Raw genomic sequence first — 20081 nt, forward strand, 5'->3', positions numbered from 1 at the left:
GAATGGCGTACCATGGAAGCCCTCCCAACAGATCGGAATGGAACTTCATAATCGGTTTCCTACATCCCGAGCAGGTCCAAGTGTATTGGCGCAGCCAGAGGTCACATGACACACTACATTGGGACCGTCGCTTTTCGGAAGGGGACTACACAAGAAGTCGCAGAGTTCTTCATCCACCCAGTTGCGCTGCGACAGGGAGCCCCTAAACTCTTAATTAAGGGCTGCGGAACGGCCTTCACCGAGGAACACCTGCAATGAGTCTTACGCTACAGCGACACGAATCTCCGAAGTACCACGCCCTACTATCCCAAAACGAACTGACTAACCGAACGACTGAACAAGACGATTGCGGATATGCTGTATTTGTACGTTGACGTTGAGCATAACATGACGGATGAAGTCCCCCGTAAATCACGTTTGCGTACAACGAAGCTATCCAGGAAACTACCTAGATGACTCAGTTCGAGCTTGTCTACGGAAGACAGCCCACTACAATGCTCGACGCAACGCTCCCTCCCGTAGAAGACGACAACCTCTACTCCGACATCCAAGGGTACCTGCAACGTGCGGAGGAGGCCCGTGAACTTGCTACAGTTCGTACAACGGACCAGAAGCTCGTGGATTCCGGATGCTACAACCTTCGACGCAGAGCCGCCCAGTATCACCCAGGTGATCGTGTGGGATTTTTATCCCGACCCGACGAAGCGGACTGAGTGCGAAGCTCGACAGGCGATACTGCGGACCCTACAGAATTCAACGATGTGTTCGCCAAATCATCTACGAGGTTGCCCCCGATGGTGAGTGCACGTTGCGAAGACGCCCGCGGAATGAAGTGGTCCATGGGGTTCGCCCAAAACCTTGCTGCGCCAGATGGCGGACTTTTTATTTCAACTCGCCTTTTATATTAGCATCAGTTCAATGGTGTCTTAGAGGGGTAATGCGCGAACCATGCATTCGGTTTGTTTATTTATGTGTTTTTGGCTGCGCACGGTTTTGTTATCGGTGTTTAAAGCGAAACGCGTGTATCGTTTCGTTTCTTTTGTACGCCGCGCACGCAATCTCCTTTTTGGGAAAGTGTGTCGCCCATTCTTCACTAAACAAGAATGCTCCAATCTGATAGTCGTTATTCGGGATCAAATTAGATTATTCTTGGAATACGTGCGGGGAAAGATAAACGCTCGCAGGGCAAATGCGGTGGCATTCTATGCGCCGGTACAAGCCTGCGCACGTGACTTGGTACTGCTCCGTTGCCTCTTAAATATTCGTTGAGTTCTTAGTGGAGTTCAAGTTCGCTGCCTGCGCCGCCTTTAGCTTTATATATATATATATATATATATATATATATATATATATATATATATATATATATATATATATATATATATATATATAATATGGTTTGGAAATGAGGGGCTCGTAAGAAAATACAGAAAGCAATGCCAGCCGTCTACAACGCCAAAGGAGGCATAGGGGCATGGTTAGACTATTTTTTACCGTTTGTGACGTTACATTGTTTTTTTTTTATTTTACGTGAGAAAGAAAGAAAAACACGCGCCCAGAGTGGGGACTGAACCCACGCCTTTCGACCCCACAAAAGAGAAAATTTAAGCAGGTCAACTGCGACAGCAGTGACACTTTCTGTCACAGCACTAAATGTGGAGTTTCTGGAACGTATATGACGGCTGGTTGCAGATGGCAGCTGTGACATCCGGTACACAAGTTCGAGGCGTTTGTGTGCCATGTCGCTGCTAAACTTCAAGTGGGCTGCCACAATACAATGTTGTCAGATACATGGACGAGAAATGTTTTAGTAATCGTACACATGCGCTGTCAGAGTCGGATACAATGATGTCGCCATCCATCCAGTACTATTCTCTCCGACAAGTCTGAAGCGCATTGCCCTACCGAGCAAGAATCTCACACATGCGTGGTTTCGAAAGTCGTGGGTTCGGTCCCCACTCTGGGCGCGTGTTTTTCTTTCTTTCTCACGTAATTAATAAAAAAATAATGGAGCGTCGGTGAGGGGCTCGTTGAAAATAACACAGAAATAAGGGTTGGCAGTCGAGAAAACCTCGGAAAGCAAAGGGGAGGATGTGGTAGATCATTGAAACAGATTAAGAATTTGGAAAGAAAGAAAGAAAGAAGAAAGAAGAAAGAAGAAAGAAGAAGACCCGGGGGTTAAAAAGAAGGTCCCCTTCACCCCGATTAGTCCGAATGGCGCTGGCTACCACCCCCAAGCATAGGAAACAAACATACCTAACATAAATACCCCAGAAAGTGAATGGGAAAATCGCCCCGCCGGTAGCGTAGTGGTTATCGCACCAGACCGGTATTCTGGAGGTCGTGGGTTCGGATCCCACCTGGCGGGCATTTTTTCTTCACTTTCTTTCTTTCTTTCCAAATTCTTAATCTGTTTCAATGATCTACCACATCCTCCCCTTTGCTTTCCGAGGTTTTCTCGACTGCCAACCCTTATTTCTGTGTTATTTTCAACGAGCCCCTCATTTCCTATTCTGATTCGCTACATGCATAGCGAGGGCCTCTGTTCTGGCAGTGTTGTTGCCAAAGGGAGCTTAAGAGGGTTCAAAGCTGGTCGACCACTCTGGACATGTCGTAGACACTCGAGTCACGACCCGGGGGTTAAAAAGAAGGTCCCCTTCACCCCGATTAGTCCGAATGGCGCTGGCTACCACCCCCAAGCATAGGAAACAAACATACCTAACATAAATACCCCAGAAAGTGAATGGGAAAATCGCCCCGCCGGTAGCGTAGTGGTTATCGCACCAGACCGGTATTCTGGAGGTCGTGGGTTCGGATCCCACCTGGCGGGCATTTTTTCTTCACTTTCTTTCTTTCTTTCCAAATTCTTAATCTGTTTCAATGATCTACCACATCCTCCCCTTTGCTTTCCGAGGTTTTCTCGACTGCCAACCCTTATTTCTGTGTTATTTTCAACGAGCCCCTCATTTCCTATATATATATATATATATATATATATATATATATATATACGCTTCATACTTGTCGGAGAGAATAGTACTGGATGGATGGCGAACATCATTGTATCCGACTCTGACAGCGCATGTGCACGATTACTAAAACATTTCTCGTCCATGTATCTGGCAACATTGTATTGTGGCAGCCCACTTGAAGTTTAGCAGCGACATGGCACACAAACGCCTCGAACATGTGTACCGGATGTCACAGCTGCCATCTGCAACCAGCCGTCATATACGTTCCAGAAACTCCACAACATTTAGTGCTGTGACAGAAAGCGTCACTTTTGTCGCAGTTGACCTGCTTAAGTTTTCTCTTTTGTTAACAGAGCGCCACTTTCCGATATATTGGATAGCATGTGTTGTTTTTCTCTTCAGATGTTCAGGGACGTATCAGTGCGTTGCAATTAATGGTCAGTGTCCATCTTTCCTCATTCTGTAAGCGAAAGTAGCTGTTCAGAAGCGCAGATCATGGCAAAACTCTAAAGTCTGTCAGGCGGTGTCATTCTTGCGCACTTCAACTTGTTTCGTCACAATTCACGCATGGCAGAACCTTATTTGTTTATCTTTTTAGCACTCTTTTGTATAAACAGAAGCGTAGTGCCATAAATATGTCACGAATATCGCGTTCTCCAGTCAACGCCATGGGGGTGGTTGGTCAAAGAAGTTGTCGTCAGCTGCAACAAATAAAAATGCACTAACTAAAGGATTGACGTCATACAAGTAAATTCAATTCACAGATACCTAATTTGTATTGCCGTGTCTGTTCTATTTGATGTTCCTCGCATTGACATTGCTTTACTTTACAGGAATTGTACAGTGCGTTTGCTTTCGACTGAGATATCAGTAAAAAATGAAATACCCTAGTGGGCGAGAACCATCTAAAATAAAGGCCTACTGATGACACCTCCTGTGTTACACACTGTGATATGCTGTTTGGCTATATCTCTGGGACCCGCCGCGGTGGCTCAGTGGCTAAGGCGTTGCGCTGCTGAGCACGAGGTCGCGGGTTCGATTCCCGGCCGCGGCGGCCGCTTTTCTGATGGAGGCGAAAAGCAAAAACGCCCGTGTGTACGAGATTTCGGCACACGTTAAAGATCCCCAGGTGGTCAAAATTAATCCGGAGCCCTCCACTACGGCGCGCCTCATCGCCTGCGTCGCGTCGGCGTGTTAAAACCCTACAATCAAATCAATCAATACATCTGTGGGGTATATAGGTGTATTACATATGTTTACTTTACATACATGCCTTTATTATTCGCGTTCAAATTTTGTATACGTTGTATTCACTGGCGTGGTACGCATGCTGGCAACCATGCTCGTACGCCGCCATGCCTTTGCCCAGGGTTCGCCGTTGCTGAGCGGCGCCCCTGTGGTTACGTCGGGCTCCACGAGATGGCAGTAATTGTCCGTGCGGGTGCCCGAAAAATACTTCGTGCAGCACCATACAATCTACTTATCGCCAGACACGGTTGAAATTGTCGTACGTGTAGTAGGTATTACTTGTATTCGCTAGCGAGGCGCGCATGCAGGAAACTCTGTGACTGCGCTGTCGCTCGTTACGCCGGGCTCCACGGGATGACGGCACTTGTCCGTGTTAAGCACGTTACTGTGTTTCCCGTTAACAAATTCTACCTCAACGCACGCAAAGTATTTCCTCGAGCCCAATGTGAGTGCGATTAATAACATCTATGACACCACAATTGAGAATCGGGTTGAAACGGAGCAGACGGCGCACGCCGGTGTTTTTTTTTTCTTCAGCGTGCTGGCGCAGTGGCCTAAGCTCCGCCGTGTACGTAGCGCATCGGCCATGTCTGTGGCCGTTTCCAGTGTTGCCACGCAAAGAAATTGACCACTAAACTTTTCAACGAATATCAGCTATAACCATAAACACCTTGGGTCCTACGTATCAAGTCGTCCTGATGGACCAAGTCGCGTGCATATGCAAGTGAAAGTGGATTGGCACTAAAGGTCGGCCACCTGTTCAAGGACGACAACAGAGGTATTGTTGCCGAAATTTTGCCGCGCGGAAGCCAGACTTAAATGATTTGTTCAAAGGTCGCTTGCGATTCGCCAGCGCTGGCGCGGACTGGGAAGTACGAGCATGGCACGGCTCGGGAGACAGCCTCGCATGCACTAGCTGGTACCCTACCATCGTATCTAAATCGGCGTGTGCGGGAAACATGTATTTAATACCATTTCTTTGGTTCTTGTACTTAAACGAGCATTAAACAGATCTTGTGGCAACTTTCGTGGTCGTAGGCCACTGCCGCGTCGGCCTCATGCCCGCCCTGTCGCTTTCGTTGGCAGCCGTGGTTTCATTCCCCGCTCATGTGGAGTGCTGGAGGGTAAGTAGACCGGCACCACATATTGGGAGTGCGATTAATAATATATCTGTTGACGCCATCGCCGAGAGTCGGGTTGGAACGCGGCTGACGATGCACGTTGGTGTTTTTTCTTCGAGATGCGGGAGGAAAGCGCATGGTCAGGCACAGTGCGGTTTTCACTGTTGCTAAGCGAAGAAGTAGCCAGCTAAACTTTTCAGTCAATGCCATTTGTACGCGTCTGCTCTGGTACAGAGGTTACTCAGGTGTCGTAAGCGGGTGTCAACACAGACTCATGGTACCATTACTTGTTGAACGGTTATATCATTCATCATGAGGGAGAGACGTGGTTTCCCCATATTCCTTTTTGAAACGAACGCTGTGGTATCTGCTGTATATAGGATTGCCAGTACGCGTGAGGGGGTGCTTAAACTACACATCCCCTGTTCAGCAGTGTCTTAACACGTGGTCGGCTTTCTCGTCTACACTGCGCAATTACTCGTTCTCCCCTGTCGGGCGCTATAGCTTTCAGCCCTCGCGCTACTGATGTTTTCTGTTCACTGGGACAAAATATTCCAGGACCCGATAAAGTAATAAAATAAACCACGAAAAAACGCCCACACACAGGCGAAAAAGCTTCGAGGAAACGAATGTACTTATGGTAAGGCAAGGCGAAAGTAATATTGTCCTAATTAACCCTGCTTATTCTCCAATCGAAGGCTGCAGTGCCCTGTTTGGCTGGTGACTTTTCCACCTGTGGGAAAAAGGAGCAAAAATAAGGGGTGCCTGAAGGTAGGCGCAGAGGATGCTCAAATCAAACCAGTTGCATCAATGGTGTCATAGATTGCGGCTGATGCAGCCGGTGCACTGCTCGCTTTTCGACGTGGCCGGGATTATGTGGAGGAATTGCCTCAAAAAAGTGCGTGCAGCTTTTTATTCAGTTGTATTTCTGATTCACGCCCTGTGGAACGACTCAATGCGTCAAAACAAATATACCAGTCATTGTTTGCCAAAGGGTGGCCAGTAGACTAAGCGAGGAGGTTCTTGTTTGTGAGGCGATGCAGTGTTTCTCTAGGCCCTCAGTTCTTCAGGCTAGGCCTGATTCTTTTGCGAAGTCCCACAGGGAGAGTAGTAATATTTCCTTGGCATGACAGGGATTCGTGGCTGTCGTCCGCTGTTCATATGATTGCACTTGTAGGGCGTGTCGGGCCCGGAGTTGGCGGAGGCCCCGCAGTCCCACAGTAGGCTTCGAATGTCCTGCTTTACTGTGGAGTCCTTGCAGCACGGGCAGGAATACGGTGGGAAGCTGGGAGCGGCGGAGCCGTCGTGTATTTGTAAATTAGTACATGTCACCACTCAAGGTGGCGTTTCGCTTCTGCACGCCTCGAGGATAGCTTTTAGAGAAAAAAACTCTATTACACCACGTACAAACCGAAAAACCGTCTCGCTCCTCGGACCGTCTATCTGACCTCCAATTTAACCGAGGTCACGCCATCGCCTCATGCGGTTGCGCAGCGAAAGTCTGTGTAATTGCTGCTTCGTTCAAAGGGAAGGGGTACGAGAGGGGGACAGCGGGAACGCGTAAGGGTATGCGCCATCAAAAATTGATACAAGGAGGCTCTCTCTGCATTGTACGCGTTAGCGCATGCACCGCCCACTGCGGTGAACAGCTTCTGTTTTTTTTATACTGCGGTGAATCAGTGTTGGCATTCACTGCCCGCTTAGTGGTCGACAAATTTGTTTAATCACGTTAAACAATGGTGAAAAATTTCCCGAGATGATTCGTGTATTGCTTAGGCGTAATTATTGAAGAGGGCGTTGAGGGGAATTGCATAAAACCCGTTCCCTCTCCAGTTATTTTGTCGTTCGTAAGTTTTTAACAAACTGTCATATTTTCGAAACTTAAACGACACCATCTGGAGGGTGCTTCAACGACCCCCCGGCCGCTCCGGTAAGGATCTCGCCAAATGGACAGCGGTTAGGCTTCAGCCGACGCGACCGAATCCGTGCCCAACATTGGGGGACTATGGAAGCCAGCGCAGCATATGCAGCAGCCACGTCGATGTCAGCAAACGACACTTCAATTGCACTGCCTCTACAAGTGACTAATACGCTAATAGAAACGGTTTGACAAGAACTATGGCGCAGTCCTCCAAACAGCGACGAGCCTCGTCATCTGAGGTCATGATTGTGCCGCCACCAGAACATTGTCCGATGGACGTAACCGAACACAGTCGCCGCAGTCGCCATCAGCACCTGGAAAGTCAACCGCTTCCAGAAGGTCACCAGAATCACCTTCGCAGAATAGCAAAAGCATCGACGCCTTGTGGGGAGGGAAACGACCTCGTATCAAGCGTGCATGTTGTTGGGCAGATGAAGCCTGCACTAGGTGACATCTACAGCGGATCCGCTTACGGGCAACCCGACGTCGCGCTGAACTAAGCGCCAATCGTTAGTTGGGGATCTCAAGATTCAGCTTAATTGCCTTACAGCTCAAGCGTGATGATATATATACCCCACTTCCAGGGCCCGCTGGATGGACTGGTGAGCTTTACTCGGCCCCTCAACATAGACAGCCTCGATATAGCGTACGTTCAGGGCAATGGAACAAGGCCACCAGCAACAACATCCTTGAGAAAATGTCTACCTTGCATAGGAGTTTCCTTTCCAGATTTTGGAGAAGAGGCAACGAAGGTTTTTCTTCTCGAACTCAGGCGTCCCACCTCCGGCATTCAACACTCCATCACCCATTTCTCCTAATGCAGGACGACTTCTGATTACAGCAGAGGCAGCGCTTTTAGTTTCCTCCTTTAGTATGGGCGAATTGTTGGCAGCGATCAACACGGAGGGCGCGCATAAGTCACCGAAGCCGATGACATCCAATACGAAACATTTAAGAACTTCAACCCGGAGCACTCCTTCCAGGTAATCTAAACAATGGTGAACAAAGCTTGAAGCACTGGATCGGTACAGAAATCTTGGAAGCACGCCGAAAAAATTGGTGGCCCGAAAGCAGGAAAAACCCCGGATATACTCGGCACTCTACAGCCAATCGCTCCAACATGTACTCTGTGCAAGTTGGCAGAGCAGATGCAAACATGAAGGCTAACATGGTGGCTTGAGGGCATTATATAGTTGATATCGATACCAACCACTGCCTTCAAGCCTCAAGGGGGCGTGGGGCTGAAGCCAATTTTAGAAGGGATGGCCATCCTTCTTCCTATTGCTTCTACTGTAGGTTCTTTAGGAGATGTGAAATGCCTGATATATACGGACGACGCCACCATCCGGTCGACACTTGCACACATTGAATACCAAGAAGAAGCTCTTCAGAGCGCTTTGACTACTGTCGACACGTGATGCAAACGCGTGGATCTTTCCATCTCACGAGATAAGACCGAGTTACTCGTCGTCGGGAATTGCAGGGTTTCGTAAAGGATGCCGAACCTCTTACTCTTATTAATGCTTGATGGCGAGCCTGTAAAAGAAGTCACTGACCACTGCATTCTTTTTCTCGACTTTGCGGCGACGTCTCAGAAACGCCATGGATCCTGGAAGCACGCCATCGCGCCCTTCAACTGTTGTACCTAGTTCGCCAGATTTCTACGAAAGTGAGGGGGCTCGCTGAAAGATGGCTTTACTTCTAGTACGTGCAATCTGGCGGCGACGTCTCACGTACGATGCCCAGTTCCACTAATTGACAAGGGTGGATTGGGCTGATCTAGAGGCCATCAATAGCGAAGCAATTCGGACCATCAGCTGGCTTCCTCGTTTGACACCTATTCCGCACTAAAGGAAGAAAGGTGGCCTTAATACAATAGAGTAATTGAAAGGCACGCTCTCTTAAAGCGAAGGTGTACTTGTCTGTGGCTGCCTTAAGGGGGTGTATGGGCCTCCAATCTAACACGCTGGCAGCCTCTTCTCCAGAGCCTCCTGCTTTTCACCGGATATACTTGTAGAACCTCGTACCAGACATCGCCCTGGAAGCCTCTATAATGGCCTAGCCGTGTGCGCCTCAACTTGCACCCAATGCTAATTACGATGTATTAACAGCGGAGCCCTGCAGCACTTCTTCCCACTTTTTTGAACCACCCAGTACTTAGATTAGGCGGGCGCAAAGTACCTCAGCCAAAATTTACTGCTCTATGCCCATCCGATAACTTGTAAACTCGCTCGAAAGATTTCTGTGTCTTTTCCGGTCTTGACGTTTTTCGACGGCTCGAATTACGTCACTAAGGCCATGAGCAGCTGTTGGCCGGTTTTCCTTCAGTTGCAGCAATGAACATGTCTTAACTTTTTGATAGCAAAAAAAAAAAAAGCCACAAAAACAAAGCAGAAATGGAAGGCGTATGTGTCGCGACGAGCAAATCACGGAGTGCCGCTCCGTGCTGGCGGTAACTATAGCTGTCGCAGTGGTTCCAGACGTGAAGGAAACAGTGAAAACGCTCATAGAAATTGTTTCAGGGGGCCTTTACGCTTGAGTTCTATTTGGGCCTGGCGTCGCTGTATAATCGTTGCAGCAAAGTAGAGAGCAAAGAATGCTGATTCAAGAAGTGTGAGGGGAAGGGGACAGGAGGCCAGGAGCCGACGAGTAAGTGTGGGGAGTGCACGTCGGGGCGCACAAGTGCAAGTCGGGCCCGGGCGGGGCACCCCGGTCCTGTGCCCCGCCCCGTGAATTTTTATGTCTGGCTGGCGTGCGGTTCAAGCCGCCTGAAGAACCGCCTGAAATCACCTGCAGGTGCGGAACCTGCAGTTTTAAGGTCATTATGGTTGATGGAAAGCTAAAAACTAAGCCGATGTTTGATTCCTGTGGCCGCGCCGGATGCTGTAAATGTCAACATATACAGCCGGGGTCGTGACCGACTCAGAATAGCTCCTGCTGCATTTCGCGCCGAATACGCCGAGCTGCGCCGAAAACCCGCCACGAGCCGATCGAGGCAGGCCCGCTGTTTCGCTGGCGGAACAGCACGGCCGGGAAACAGCGGAACAGGAAAAACTTCATATAAAAACACACGGGGCCTGGACTTTAGCGTGTCATTTATTTCATTTTTTCCCTATTTTCGAGTTTTTCAAAATTTCGTTGCAATAATTACCTCAATTTACGCTATTATAACGATTACAGGTGGAAATTTCTCGAAATTTGCATTATTGTGAAAAATGCAGGGCGCTACACGTTTCACCATCTTCCGTAATTTTTTGTATATTTTTCTGGTTTTCTTAGTTTTTCAAAAATTTGTGCGAAGTTATCTCCTCGTACCCTATTATAGCGATTACAGGTGGAACTTCCATGATATTGTCACGTAGCCAAGGACGAAGCAGTTGTTTGGAAAAGAAACAAGTTTATTGGAGCGAACTTGTGCTCCCCTAACAGCTGAAAAGAATACAGAGGCGGCGAAGCAGTGGTCAACAAAGTGACGTACGTGCGTCGGCGAGCGTCGCAGAATCGAATGCCCCGGCGTCTGCTCTGCAGGCTTTTTATCTTTCGGCGCGCGTGGTTCTGGAACCGTCGATTCGCATCGAGAACATTGTAGATGCAAGAAGATTATTCCGGGATGTTCACGTTAGATCGGAATGCTCTCCCTATCTGAACAGATAACACATGCGGCACAGAAAGAAAGAATGGAACACGTACGCGCTTCCCTTGGCACGGAGATAACACAGACCGGCGCAGCCGGGCGGTAAAAGCAAAACACAAATAAACAAACCCAATGCATGGTTCGCGGCATTACCCCCCCCCCTCTAAGAGTGCATCGACCCGATGCTAACATAAGCGACAGTCCGAAAATGAAAATAAAAGTTCGTCATCGTTCGTAGAAAGGTTTTAAGCGAACCACGTGGACGACTTCGGGCCGCGTACGTCGTCGTGATGTGCCGGAGTCACCATCGGGGATCCCTTCGTAGGTAAGTTGGCCAACACGTCGCAGAATCTGGTAGGGTCCGAAATACCGTCGCAGAAGTTTCTCGCTCAGTCCGCGTCGTCGGATGGGAGTCCAAACCCACACACGATCCCCTGGTTGGTACTCGGCGTCTCGGCGTCGGAGGTTGTAGCGGCCGGCATCCACCAGCTGCTGGTCCCTTATACGAACTCGAGCGAGCTGGCGGGCCTCCTCCGCACGTTGAAGGTATCCTTGGACGTCGGCGTTGAGGTCGTCGTCTTCTACATGCGGAAGCATGGCGTCGAGCATCGTAGTCGGTCGTCTTCCGTAGACAAGCTCGAACGGTGTCATCTGCGTAGTTTCCTGCGTCGCTGTATTGTACGCAAACGTGACATACGGGAGGACTTCGTCCCAAGTCTTATGTTCAACGTCGACGTACATGGACAGCATATCCGCAATTGTCTTGTTCAGACGTTCTGTTAGTCCGTTCGTTTGGGGGTGGTACGCCGTCGTTCTTCGGTGATCCGTGTTGCTGTAGCGTAATACTCCTTGCATCAGCTCCGCAGTAAATGCCGTTCCGCGGTCGGTGATTAGGACTTCCGGGGCTCCATGTCGCAGCACAACCTGGCTTATAAAGAACTTTGCCACTTCTTGTGCAGTCCCCCTCGGAAGAGCGGTGGTCTCTGCGTAGCGCGTCATGTAGTCTGTCGCTACGACAATCCACTTGTTCTGTGATCGTGATGTAGGGAACGGGCCTAAAAGGTCCATTCCAATCTGTTGAAATGGTCTCGAAGGGACGGCGATCGGTTGCAGAAGTCCGGCGGGTCTTGTCGGCGGCGTTTTTCGTCGCTGGCAGTCCCGGCAACTCCGAACGTAGTGGGTGACGTCGGATGTAAGGCGGGGCCAGAAGTACTTCGCCTTAATTTTTGCAATAGTGCGAGCTGTGCCGAGATGTCCGGAAGACGGGTCGTCGTGGGACGCTTCCAAAATTTCGTCACGAAGGTCTGCGGGGATGACAAGTAGATAATTCGTTCTTGTTTCGGGGCTGAAATTCTTCTTCACGAGGACGGAGTTTCTGAGGCTGAATGCTGGTAAGTTACGCTTGAACGCTCTAGGCACGGCGACGTTACGTCCTTCGAGGTAGTCGATCATTACTCGCAAGTCGGGGTCGGCACGCTGCTGGGCGGCTAGGTCGCTCTCCGTAACAACCCCGAAGAACGCACTGTCTTCATCGGAGTCTTGTGGTGGTGGGTCGACAGGGGCGCGGGACAGGCAGTCGGCGTCGGAGTGTTTCCTGCCGGATTTGTAGACGATTGTAATGTCGAACTCTTGCAGGCGCAAACTCCACCGCCCAAGACGGCCAGAGGGGTCCTTCAAATTGGCGAGCCAACACAGCGCATGGTGGTCTGTTACAACCTTGAACTGTCTGCCATACACGTATGGGCGAAATTTTGAAATTGCCCATATAATAGCCAGGCACTCTTTTTCGGAGGCAGAGTAGTTTTTCTCCTCCTTCGACAGACCACGGCTGGCATAGGCGATTACGTTTTCGCACCCGCTTTGTTTTTGGACAAGGACGGCACCCAAGCCTATATCATTGGCGTCCGTGTGTATTTCCGTTTCGGCATTGTCGTCGAAATGAGCGAGCACGGGCGGGCTTTGCAGGTGTTTTTGCAGCTCGCAGAATGCCTTTTCTTGGTCGTCTTCCCAGCTGAAAGCGGTGCTATCTTTCGTCAAGCGCGTGAGCGGCTCTGCAATGCGTGCGAAGTTTGCGACGAAGCGCCGGTAGTATGCGCACAGTCCAAGAAATCTGCGCACGCCCTTCTTATCTTTCGGCCTTGGGAAGTTCGCTATGGCTGAAGTTTTCGCCGGGTCAGGCAGGACTCCCGCGGCGTTGACGACATGGCCCAAAAACTTCAGTTCCTCGTACGCGAAGCGGCACTTTTCAGGCTTCAGCGTCAACCCCGACGTACGGATGGCCTCGAGTACTGACTGCAACCTTGCGAGGTGTTCGTCGAAAGTCCGGGAGAATACCACAACGTCGTCGAGGTATACGAGGCAGGTGTGCCACTTCAGGCCAGCTAGCACAGTGTCCATGACTCTTTGGAACGTTGCTGGTGCCGTGCATAGCCCAAACGGCATTACCTTGAACTCGTATAGGCCGTCCGGGGTTATGAATGCAGTCTTCTCTCGATCTCTCTCGTCCACTTCAATTTGCCAGTAGCCGGTCTTCAGGTCCATCGATGAGAAGTACCTCGCATGGCAGATGTGGTCGAGGGCGTCGTCGATTCGTGGCAGAGGGTACACGTCCTTTTTGGTGATCTTGTTCAATCGCCGGTAGTCAACGCAGAACCTCAGTGTGCCGTCTTTTTTCTTCACGAGTACGACCGGCGCAGCCCACGGACTTTTCGATGGCTGTATAATGTCGTCGTTGAGCATGTCGTCGACTTGAGTCCGGATGGCTTCGCGCTCGTGGGAAGAGACGCGGTACGGTGACTGTCTGGTAGGTCGGGCTCCATCCTCGGTTATTATCCGGTGCTTCGCCAGAGGTGTTTGACGTAACTTTGAGTTCGACGAAAAACACTCGCTGTAGCGACGCAGCAAAGCCAATAACTTGTTCCTTTCTTCTTGCGGTAGCGCCGGATTCACGTCGAAGGGGTGCGGAAGCTTGAATGTATCGTCGGGTGCGCGTTCAAAGTCGGCGACTGCTATCACGTCACTTGCTAGTTGCGTTTCTTCGACGAACGCAATTGCAGCGCCCTTGTTTAAATGCTGGTACTCCTCGGTGAAATTGGTGACCAAAACGTGGGATTTGCGATGCTTAAACCGCGCAATGCCTCTTGCGACAGACACACCGCGGTTAAGAAGCAACCTTCGGTCACTCTCCACGATAGCGTCGACGTCGGGAGCAGCACCTTCACAGTAGACGGTGATCATCAAGCTTGCGCGGGGTGGCAGGGTGACGTGATCATCGGCGATCCTTACAGCTGCACGGTGTTCGGGGTTCGATTCCGGCGTCATGGAGTGGTCGGAGGAAAAAGTTATCGACTTCGTCTGGAGATCGATTATTGCGCCGTTGTCTGTCAAAAAGTCCATTCCGAGAATTATGTCGCGGGAGCAGTTGGGCAAAACGACGAACACTGCAGGGTACGTCGTGCCATCTATGGTGACACGCGATGTGCACGTTCCACTTGGCGTCACGATGTGGCCTCCTGCTGTGCGTATGTGCGGACCGTCCCATCTGGTCATAACTTTCTTCAGCTTAGACGCAAATGGTCCGCTCATTACGGAGTAGTCGGCTCCCGTGTCTACGAGGGCGACTACATCAAAACCGTCGAGGGACACCTTGACGTCGGATGCCGCCTTCCTCGAGTTCCGGGTGCGTCGGGGCGTCGCATCTCGGCTTGTGCGTGTTGACGGTCGGGCACTGTGCGTCGTCGTTGTCCATGTCTTCTCAGCAGACGTCTCGGTCAGGTCGGGTAAGCGTCGCGGCGTATAGCTGTCGTCGTGTTCGGGAGTCTCATCAGGGTTAGGTCGGGTCGTCGGGATGAGGGCATGTCGTGAATCACTGTCTTCGGCGCGTCCTTGCGTCGTTGGAGGGTTTCCGCTTTTTCGCCGTAGAGCAACTTCACCTCCAGAAGTTGCTGCTTTTAGTTTCCCCCGCGTGGGCTGGGGGACCTTCCACGGGCGAAGTCAGCGTTGCTACGGCGGTTCGGCGATTGGTATGGGTAGGGCGACGGCGAACGGTTGAAACGCGCTGGGCCACGGCTGGTTTCAGATAGATACTCGTCGATCTCACATGGTCGTTGGCCAGGGAGAGGGCGAGGTGCGTCGACGGAGAAACCACGCAGTCCGAGTCTCTTGTATGGGCAGCGACGGTAAATGTGGTCGGCCTCTCCGCAGTGGTAGCACAGAGGACGGTTATCGGGAGTTCGCCATACGTCCGTCTTCCTCGGCGTCTGGTTTCGGGCTACCGGGGGTCGGGCGGGTGACAGTGGGCGGCGGTACGGCGGGGCCTCTTGACGGCGTGTTGGAGCAGGGCGGGGTCGACGAACAGCCGCGGAGTATGTCATAGCTTGTGGCTCTCGGGGTACCTCGGATGGCGTAGAAGTTCCCAACGCTTGTTGCACTTCTTCTCTAATCACGTCGGTGAGGGAAGCGACTTGGGGATGCGGCGGCGTTGGGAGAAGTTTCCGCAGCTCCTCTCTCACTATTGCGCGGATAGTCTCGCGTAGGCTGTCGGCCGGGATCCGCGTGCTGCCAAAGTCGTTCTCATTGGCCGCGCCAACAAAGTTGCGGTCATACTGCTTAGCACGCATTTCGAGGGCTTTTTCAATGGTGCTGGCTTCGGTCACGAATTCGGCGACGGTTTTGGGCGGATTTCGGACAAGTCCAGCAAACAGTTCTTCCTTCACTCCGCGCATTAAGAAGCGCAACTTCTTTTCTTCCGTCATTTCGGGATCCGCGCGGCGAAATAGCTGCTTCATCTCCTCAACGAAGATCACGACACCTTCGTTGGGGTGTTGCGTGCGTGTTTCCAACAAAAGGGCGGCTCTTTCTTTCCGCACGACGGTAGTGAAGGTCTTAGTGAACTCGCTTTTGAACTGAGCCCAGTTTGTCAAGGAGCTCTCGTGGTTCTCGAACCAAGTGCGAGCCGAATCTTCCAAGTAAAAGAAAACGTGCCGGAACGTTTCTGCGTCGTCCCACCTGTTGAATTTCCGGACGCGCTCCAGTTTCTCCAACCATTCTTCTGGGTCTTCTGCGGGGGCTCCTCGGAATGATGGCGGTTCCCGTGGCTGCTGCAGAACGACAGGAGGATTGGCTTGGTTGAGCATGGTGCTGGTTGCGACGTTTTTCTTCTTCGTCTTCTCCGGTAGTAGACCGAACTCGGGTGGTAAATCTTGCACGCGGAGGCTGGCTCTTGTTGGACTGGCTTGGCGGCTTCCAGAGGTTGTAGTGGGCATGAAGGGTGCGTACCCCGCACCTCCACCAGATGTCACGTAGCCAAGGACGAAGCAGTTGTTTGGAAAAGAAACAAGTTTATTGGAGCGAACTTGTGCTCCCCTAACAACTGAAAAGAATACAGAGGCGGCGAAGCAGTGGTCAACAAAGTGACGTACGTGCGTCGGCGAGCGTCGCAGAATCGAATGCCCCGGCGTCTGCTCTGCAGGCTTTTTATCTTTCGGCGCGCGTGGTTCTGGAACCGTCGATTCGCATCGAGAACATTGTAGATGCAAGAAGATTATTCCGGGATGTTCACGTTAGATCGGAATGCTCTCCCTATCTGAACAGATAACACATGCGGCACAGAAAGAAAGAATGGAACACGTACGCGCTTCCCTTGGCACGGAGATAACACAGACCGGCGCAGCCGGGCGGTAAAAGCAAAACACAAATAAACAAACCCAATGCATGGTTCGCGGCAATATCTGCATTTTTGGGAAAATGCAACTCGTTACACTGCCTTGGCTGGTTTGGGGGGGGGTGGGTGGTGAGGGCGCGCTACTCGTCAAACAATGCTACGCATTAAAAATTATTTGGTACGCCCCTGGGAGGAGGCGCGGCTTTGGGTTTGGCGGCACCCACCCAATCCACATGAAGATCGTAACAGATGGATTGAAGAGTTAAGGTTACCTGTGCCCCGAGGTCTTCCACTTATGTACAGTATCAGGCGGATGCAGCGACCCGTATAGTACCTCCCACCACGCATCCGTTGCCTTCATTTCCACTGGAGTAAATTTCCAAGTTTGTCGCCGACAAAGAAGACCTTCGGCACGGCACACGTGCCTTTATTCCACCGTGTGCATCAAACCTCCTTGGATGCCGCACCCACCGCGAGGAGGTGGCCCTTTGGAGGATTCGTTTCGGTGCGGCACTCACACCAGCCGTTACACCTGACCACCGGATCGAAGGACACCGTTTGGCCATACTTGCCCGTATGGTGACACACACCCATTTCTTGCAAATATCTATAATCTACTGTGGATTTGCCGTGGTCTGCAGCGCTCCAGAAGTCACCAGTTAAACAGGGTGTGACTGTACCCAGGCCGGACGCCCGACTACGAACGCTGGCTCTATGGGCCATACCACCTCAGCCTCTTATTAGACATTGCTGCTGAAAACGACTTGTTCCAGTACATTTAGCCTTACCCGCCTCCATCGTACTTTGCTGCACAACAAATTTTCGAATTAAAAAGTAATAATATAGAGTTTGGGCAGTGCATACGATTGTATTTTCTGCATTATACGAATATTTTACCAGCTTTTTTAACGTGTCTTAACTAGAATACGAGAGAGTAGAAAACCACACATTGTGACAACATGTAAAAAGCTCCACGGAGTTTTGGGAACGTATGCGAAAACCGTATGAATAGTCGTTTGAATCAAACACGGTTTTTCTTATGTTTTACTTGGCAGGTGTTCGAGAACTTTGAGTATGGAATGGCCATCTCGGATTCGGACAACGACACAATTTTTGAGTGCCTGGCTGCCTTGAGGGCGGATATAGATCCTGCTACACGGACGGCGAAATATTTCTGGGTGTTCCCGGAAGTGGATAACAAGCCAGAGTACGTATTCCTTCTCCATAGAGCGCTCATTTATTTCACTACAGCAAAAAACAACAGCCCTTTTTGTTGAGTGGTGGTATTGTTAAGTCAGCGATGCTCGCAAATTCCCGTGCTACCCTCATTTGCTGAGGAAGAGCGATTACAGTTGTACTCATTGTAAAGGCGATATGGGTTCCTCTTAACGGAAGAGCATGACTTGTACTCACCTAGCTCTCTCGGTACTAAGAACTTCACGCATTTTAGTGGCGATGTCGGAACATTCATTCCCAGGAATAACGAGTATGCAACCTTTTACAGAAAGGCGAACGTATCTTTTGATTCGTCCTGGGCGCGCACGAAAATTCTTGCTAATCCACATAATAAGTTGGTACTGTCTCACGGTAATGGTTTACGGTAATGGTTTACGGTAATGGTTTACGGTGACAGACCACTTCGCAATCCTATATTTTAATGACGTGATGTACAAATGGAACGCTGCTACTTCATGATGTTTTGCTCAGTCGAAGAGCGTGCGAAGTGTATTAGAATGGATACCTCGGAGAATCTCATTAATACAACTTACACCAGTGAACGTTTATCGAAGTTTTAATGCAAATGTAACTAAATATTGCGCAACCTACGAATATTGGAGTGTTCTTAAATTAAAAATGTAATCTCCTAAAAGAATAAAAACATCAACTTTTCAATTTATTCTGCTGTGTTTTAAACATGGTATCACCCGTAAGAGTTTCTTTTCCAAATACTAGTTTTGGGCAGAAAATCCTGTTCGAATTTGCTGGTATGAGTTGTGTAGGGACATGTAACAAATTTACACAGCTTCAGCGCTTAATTTCCTGCAGGGTAACCATTCCTCTGTACCTTACCGCAGAAGATGAGCCTGGAAAGTTCACCTTTACGATGGAGGATGGTGAGTGTCATTTCTTTTATCAACGACGTTTTCTGTGTAAACAGATAGGAATTGATAAAGGTGAGTTGTAATTGGGACGGAAATATCTGGTTCAGCTCCTTTCGCGTTTTGCGTGAGTTTCTTGACACCAAGGCTCATAGAAGATTCGTCGACAACTTAAGCAACATGCGGTGAATATTTTTTGTATCTTTAATTTCTCAACTCTCTATTACCTCGAGACTACATGCCGCAGGTCATTGGCTCGCAAACAAGCGTGTGCGCTCGAATTCCAGTGGGTTCGCAATGGACTTCACGAACACCACTTCTTTTATTTTTGTTTAGTACATCTGCTTACTTGGATCAATTGGCAAAAGAGGCGCCATCCGCTGAGCCCCGTATTCACGCCCTTTCAGCAAAATTGTCATTGTCTGCATGGTTCCCGCTATTTATCTAAATTCTCAGTGTCTGCGACCACTTTTGAATATACTGGGTCAGGTGGATTGCCTATTGACGCATACATAAAAAAAAATTCCCCGCATTTCCCCGAGGGGAAGAATGTGAAAGTGCGAATGCACGAGTTGAATTTGCGCGGTTCGGTAATGTTCGCGAAAGAGAGATCACACACACACACACAACTACAAAGAAAGAAAGATGCATTTATTCACAGACACCTATTTGTGTTGTCGTTGTACTTGATTGCTAGAGTGGATCTTAGCTTTGAAATTTCGTGTCAGTACTCTTTTAAGCGGGTGCATTAGCCCTTCTCACGCCCGATTCTTGGCCAATCCCCCACGTGGGTATGTGCCATGTCAGCGGCCGGGCAGCGCGCGCCCATCTCCCCCCGTTGCCAAGGAAGACGAGGAGATTCCTGGCCAATCCCCCACGTGGGTATGTGCCATGTCAGCGGCCAGGCAGCGCGCGCCCATCTCCCCCCGTTGCCAAGGAAGACGAGGAGCGCGCGCACCCGCAGCTGTTGCTATGCGGACGGCGGCGGACGCTTCAGGCTCGCTTAAGAAGTGCATTCGCACTTAAAAGCTTCCATTTGTATTAACAATACCTACGTGTAGAGAAAAGAGGATTCATGATAGGAGCTGGCAAGCCGCCGTTACCGCAACACAATGTCTTCGTCTTCCTTTTGTTTGCTCGCATGCTCTTCGTCTCTATTGGCAGCAAGCAGAGGGTCCGTAGCTTTAGTTACTTTGGCAGCTAATTTCGTGGTATTCGTGGTTGTCAGCCTCAATTTTGCCTTCATCTCGCCAGCTCCTGTTCGTGCGATTCACAAATTTCAACTTGGCTGTGACGTCACCTACTCACCCACTGCTTACACGTACCCCCTCAAAAGGATTGATCAATGACGATATCAGCTGGCGTTCTGCAAATATCACGGCTAATTTCCGATCACTAAATTCGCAACGGCGTCGACATATCGA

General features: G+C 50.1%; 1 protein-coding gene across 2 annotated transcripts in view; it reads left to right on the forward strand.

The window, feature by feature from the left end:
• The window catches only part of LOC144151315 (uncharacterized), a 49827-nt gene that overhangs the window by 20381 nt on the left and 9365 nt on the right, over positions 1–20081 (forward strand). For both annotated transcript variants that reach the window (XM_077682321.1, XM_077682320.1), the window contains exons 2-3: positions 17614–17765; positions 18605–18672. In XM_077682321.1, the coding sequence (XP_077538447.1) occupies positions 17614–17765; positions 18605–18672 (220 nt within the window). The remainder of the gene's footprint in view (positions 1–17613; positions 17766–18604; positions 18673–20081) is intronic.

This window comes from Haemaphysalis longicornis, unplaced genomic scaffold (assembly GCF_048455015.1).
Source record: "Haemaphysalis longicornis isolate Haplotype H1 unplaced genomic scaffold, Haemaphysalis longicornis Haplotype H1 scaffold_9, whole genome shotgun sequence".
NCBI classification, from domain to species: Eukaryota; Metazoa; Arthropoda; class Arachnida; order Ixodida; family Ixodidae; genus Haemaphysalis; species Haemaphysalis longicornis.